At 45.3% G+C, this 4867-nt stretch overlaps 1 protein-coding gene across 1 annotated transcript in view; it reads right to left on the bottom strand.

Moving 5' to 3' along the window:
* Positions 1–2954, bottom strand: part of LOC127931032 (uncharacterized) — a 23175-nt gene extending 20221 nt beyond the window's left edge. The window contains exon 1 of the mRNA XM_052521812.1: positions 2844–2954. Coding sequence (XP_052377772.1) covers positions 2844–2954 — 111 coding nt within the window. The remainder of the gene's footprint in view (positions 1–2843) is intronic.
* Between the last annotated feature and the right edge of the window lie 1913 nt (positions 2955–4867).

Here is a 4867-nt window from a genome sequence, read left to right as displayed (position 1 = left end):
TGTGTTTCTGGAGCACCCCTCCTAGCCAGGCCTGTGTGTTTCTGGAGCACCCCTCCTAGCCAGGCCTGTGTGTTTCTGGAGCACCCCACCTAGCCAGGCCTGTGTGTTTCTGGAGCACCCCACCCAGCTAGGCCTGTGTGTTTCTGGAGCACCCCACCCAGCCAGGCCTGTGTGTTTCTGGAGCACCCCACCTAGCCAGGCATGTGTGTTTCTGGAGCACCCCACCCAGCCAGGCCTGTGTGTACAGTACTGTAGTATGGCCTCACACAATGAGACAAAGCTACGTATTAACTAGCCTGAAACCCTAACCAGGAATATACTCTATGTTATTGCAGTGTGTTGTGCCTCAGAAGTTGCAATTCTGTTCTCTTTATATTACAGTTGAATCTGTGGTAAAGTACGGGGGACTGTGCTGTCCCGTTGGAATACAGAGGGCTACAGATCGAACAATTAAAGCCAAGCTCTAACAATCCTCTAGTGTGAGTGAGACATATTGGAGAATGAACAGGAACAATAGATAAAGTTTAGAATGTTTAACCGCCTAACCTCCACCAAAAACAATATAACTAGCCACTAGAGACAAGGGAAATATGTGACTGGAATAGAACAAGTAACAGCTCTTGAATGTTCAGAGATTTCTTCATAGTAAAGTTGGTCACATACACATGGTTAGCAGATGTTAATGCGAGTGTAGCGAAATGCTTGTGCTCCAAGTTCCAACAGTGCAGTAATATCTAACAAGTAATATAACAACTTTACAATGTCTTCCTTAACCACACAAATGTAAAGGATAATATATAAGAATATGTACATATAAATATATGGATGAGCGATGGCCGTGCGGCTTAGGCAAGATGCAGTAGATGGTATAGAAAACAGTGTACACACATGAGATGAGTAATGTAGGACACGTAGACATTATAATTAAAGTGGACTTATTTAAAGTGACTAGTGATAACTTTATTAAATCCATTTATTACATTTATTAAAGTAGCAAGAGATTTGAGTCTGTATGTTGGCAGCAGCCACTCTATGTTAATGATGGCTGTTTAACAGTCTCATGGCCTTGATATAGAAGTCTGATGGCCTTGATATAGAAGTCTGATGGCCTTGATATAGAAGTCTCATGGCCTTGATATAGAAGTATCATGGCCTTGATATAGAAGTATCATGGCCTTGATATAGAAGTCTGATGGCCTTGATATAGAAGTCTCATGGCCTTGATATAGAAGTCTGATGGCCTTGATATAGAAGTCTCATGGCCTTGATATAGAAGTCTCATGGCCTTGATATAGAAGTCTCATGGCCTTGATATGTGGTGCCTTTTTCACCACAATGTCTGTGATGTGTACACCGAGGAGCTTCAAACTTTCCACCTTCTCCACTGCTGTCCCATCGATGTGGATGGGGGATGCTCCCATCCGCTGTTTCCTGAAGTCCACGGTCATCTCCTTTGTTTTGTTGACATTTAGTGGGAGGTTGTTTTTCTGACACCACACTCCGAGTGCCCTCACCTCCTCCCTGTAGGCCATCTCGTCGTTGTTGGAAATCAAGCCTACCACTGTAGTGTTGTTTGCAAACTTGATGATTGAGTTGGAGGTGTGCATGTGGATGTGGATCTGTTGGAGTAGCTATGGTCCAGAATGCTACATGTTGCACATTCGACATCCTGATAGAATTTAGGAAGCCTTGTTCTTAGATTAGCTTTGTTAAAATCCACAGCTACAATAAATGCAAGCTCAGGAAATATGGTTTCCAGTTTACACAGAGTCCAGGGAAGATCTTTCAGGGCCGTCGAGGTATCTGCTTGGGGGGGATATACACACGGCTGTGAATATAATCAAAGAGAATTCTCTTGGTAGATAATGCGGTGGGCATTTGATTATAAGCAATTCTATGGCAGGTAAACAAAGGGACCTGAGTTCCTGTATGTTGTAATGATCACACCATGAGGTGTTAATCATAAAGCATACACCCCCACCCTTCTTCTAAACAGAGTTGTTTGTATCTGTCGGCTCGATACGTGAAGAAACCGGGTGGCTGTACCTACTCCGACAACATATCCCCAGTGAGCCATGTTTCCATGAAACAGAGAATGTTATAATCTCTGATGTCTCTCTGGAAGACAACTCTTGCCCTAATTTCGTCCACCATGTTGTCTAGAGATTGGACTTTGGCGAGTAATATGCTCGGAAGCGGTGGGTGGTGTGCTCGCCTTCTAAGTCTGACCAGTAGGCCGCTCCGTCTGTCTCTCCTGCGGTGACCTCATTGTTTTGGGTCGACCTCTGGGATAAGTTCCCACGTCCAGGGTGGAGGTCCGAACAAAGGGTCCGTCGTAATGATGGTAAGGTGACATCGCATTTTTATCCAGTAGTTCTTTCCGGCTGTATGTAATAACACCTGAGATTTTCTGGGCTAACAATGTAAGAAATAATACATTTTTAAAAAAAATTACTGCAAAGTTTCCCAAGGACCTGAAGCGAGGCGACCATCTCTGTTGGCACCATCATCATTCCTCACCATCATAAGAGTTCCTCACCATCATAAGAGTTCCTCACCATCATAATAGTTCCTCACCACCATAATAGTTCCTCAGCATCATAAGAGTTCCTCACCATCATAATAGTTCCTCAGCATCATAATAGTTCCTCACCACCATAATAGTTCCTCACCATCATAAGAGTTCCTCACCATCATAATAGTTCCTCAGCATCATAAGAGTTCCTCACCACCATAATAGTTCCTCAGCATCATAAGAGTTCCTCACCATCATAATAGTTCCTCATCATCATAAGAGTTCCTCACCATCATAATAGTTCCTCACCATCATAAGAGTTCCTCACCATCATGAGTTCCTCACCATCATAATAGTTCCTCACCATCATGAGTTCCTCACCATCATAATAGTTCCTCACCATCATGAGTTCCTCACCATCATAAGAGTTCCCCACCATCATGAGATCCTCACCATCACCTGATAACTACCCAACAAAGCCATTATAGTCTTGTTTTGATAAATGTTACCAAAGAATTGCCAAGTGTTAGAACCACAGGATGAAGGAAGACATGTCATTGGTCCTGTGCTGTGCTGTGGTGTGGCTGACAGAGGCCATTTTAAAAGGCAGCATGAACCAGCCTGCTCTTTTTCTCTGTCTAATAACCCGCCCCCTCCACTCACTAGCGCTTTGACTACCCCCCAGAGCAGGAGGTAGTCAAAGGGAAATGTTATTTTCTTTCCCACCAAGGGGTCTCCCCCTGGCAACCTGTCTGGAAGTTAAGCTGAGAGTTTGTACTATTAGAACATCATTAAGACAGGAATCCAATTTCGCCCACTTCCCATTCACTGTAATGTGATTATTGTGGTGCTGATTAACGTCATATGGTGTTATGTTTGTTATGTGGGATATTTATACCAGAGGATTGTGGGGGAATGATATTATGCTGTTCTAGAACAATATGAGGTATGGCGGTTGAGCTAAAACAGTGGAGAAAATGAGAGAAATAGTCTAAGAGCTTATGTAGATAATTTAAGCCTCCATGTCTTCTACTTATATTAAACAGTCATATCTTCAGTGAAATAAACTAGTTCTTAGCCATTGACCTTCTAATAACTTGCTACACCTCACAGTCCAAATTAAAACTAGGATTCACATTTTGATGGAGAAATCCCCCTGCACCGACTGTAGAGCATGTCCTGGTTGAGTTGTGTGTGTAGAGCCTGTCCTGGTTGTGTAGTGTGCTGTAGAGCCTGTCCTGGTTGTGTTGTGTGTAGAGCCTGTCCTGGTTGTGTTGTGTGCTGTAGAGCCTGTCCTGGTTGTGTTGTGTGTAGAGTCTGTCCTGGTTGTGTAGTGTGCTGTAGAGCCTGTCCTGGTTGTGTTGTATGTAGAGCCTGTCCTGGTTGTGTTGTGTGCTGTAGAGCCTGTCCTGGTTGTGTTGTGTGTAGAGTCTGTCCTGGTTGTGTTGTGTGCTGTAGAGCCTGTCCTGGTTGTGTTGTGTGTAGAGTCTGTCCTGGTTGTGTAGTGTGCTGTAGAGCCTGTCCTGGTTGTGTTGTATGTAGAGCCTGTCCTGGTTGTGTTGTGTGCTGTAGAGCCTGTCCTGGTTGTGTTGTGTGTAGAGTCTGTCCTGGTTGTGTTTTGTGTGTAGAGTCTGTCCTGGTTGTGTTGTGTGTAGAGCCTGTCCTGGTTGTGTTATGTGCTGTAGAGCCTGTCCTGGTTGTGTTGTGTGTAGAGCCTTTCCTGGTTGTGTTGTGTGGAGAGCCTGTCCTGGTTGTGTTGTGTGTAGAGCCTGTCCTGGTTGTGTTGTGTGCTGTAGAGCCTGTCCTGGTTGTGTTGTGTGCTGTAGAGCCTGTCCTGGTTGTGTTGTGTGTGTAGAGCCTGTCCCGGTTGAGTTGTGTGTGTAGAGCCTGTCCTGGTTGTGTTGTGTGCTGTAGAGCCTGTCCTGGTTGTGTTGTGTGCTGTAGAGCCTGTCCTGTTTGTGTTGTGTGTGTAGAGCCTGTCCCGGTTGAGTTGTGTGTGTAGAGCCTGTCCTGGTTGTGTTGTGTGTGTGTGTAGAGCCTGTCCTGGTTGTGTTGTGTGCTGTAGAGCCTGTCCTGGTTGTGTTGTGTGCTGTAGAGCCTGTCCTGGTTGTGTTGTGTGTGTAGAGCCTGTCCCGGTTGAGTTGTGTGTGTAGAGCCTGTCCTGGTTGTGTTGTGTGCTGTAGAGCCTGTCCTGGTTGTGTTGTGTGCTGTAGAGCCTGTCCTGTTTGTGTTGTGTGTGTAGAGCCTGTCCCGGTTGAGTTGTGTGTGTAGAGCCTGTCCTGGTTGTGTTGTGTGTGTGTGTAGAGCCTGTCCTGGTTGTGTTGTGTGCTGTAGAGCCTGTCCTGGTTTTGT

Source organism: Oncorhynchus keta, chromosome 7, assembly GCF_023373465.1.
Source record: "Oncorhynchus keta strain PuntledgeMale-10-30-2019 chromosome 7, Oket_V2, whole genome shotgun sequence".
Taxonomy (NCBI): Eukaryota; Metazoa; Chordata; class Actinopteri; order Salmoniformes; family Salmonidae; genus Oncorhynchus; species Oncorhynchus keta.
This window is presented reverse-complemented; position numbering and strand designations above follow the sequence as displayed.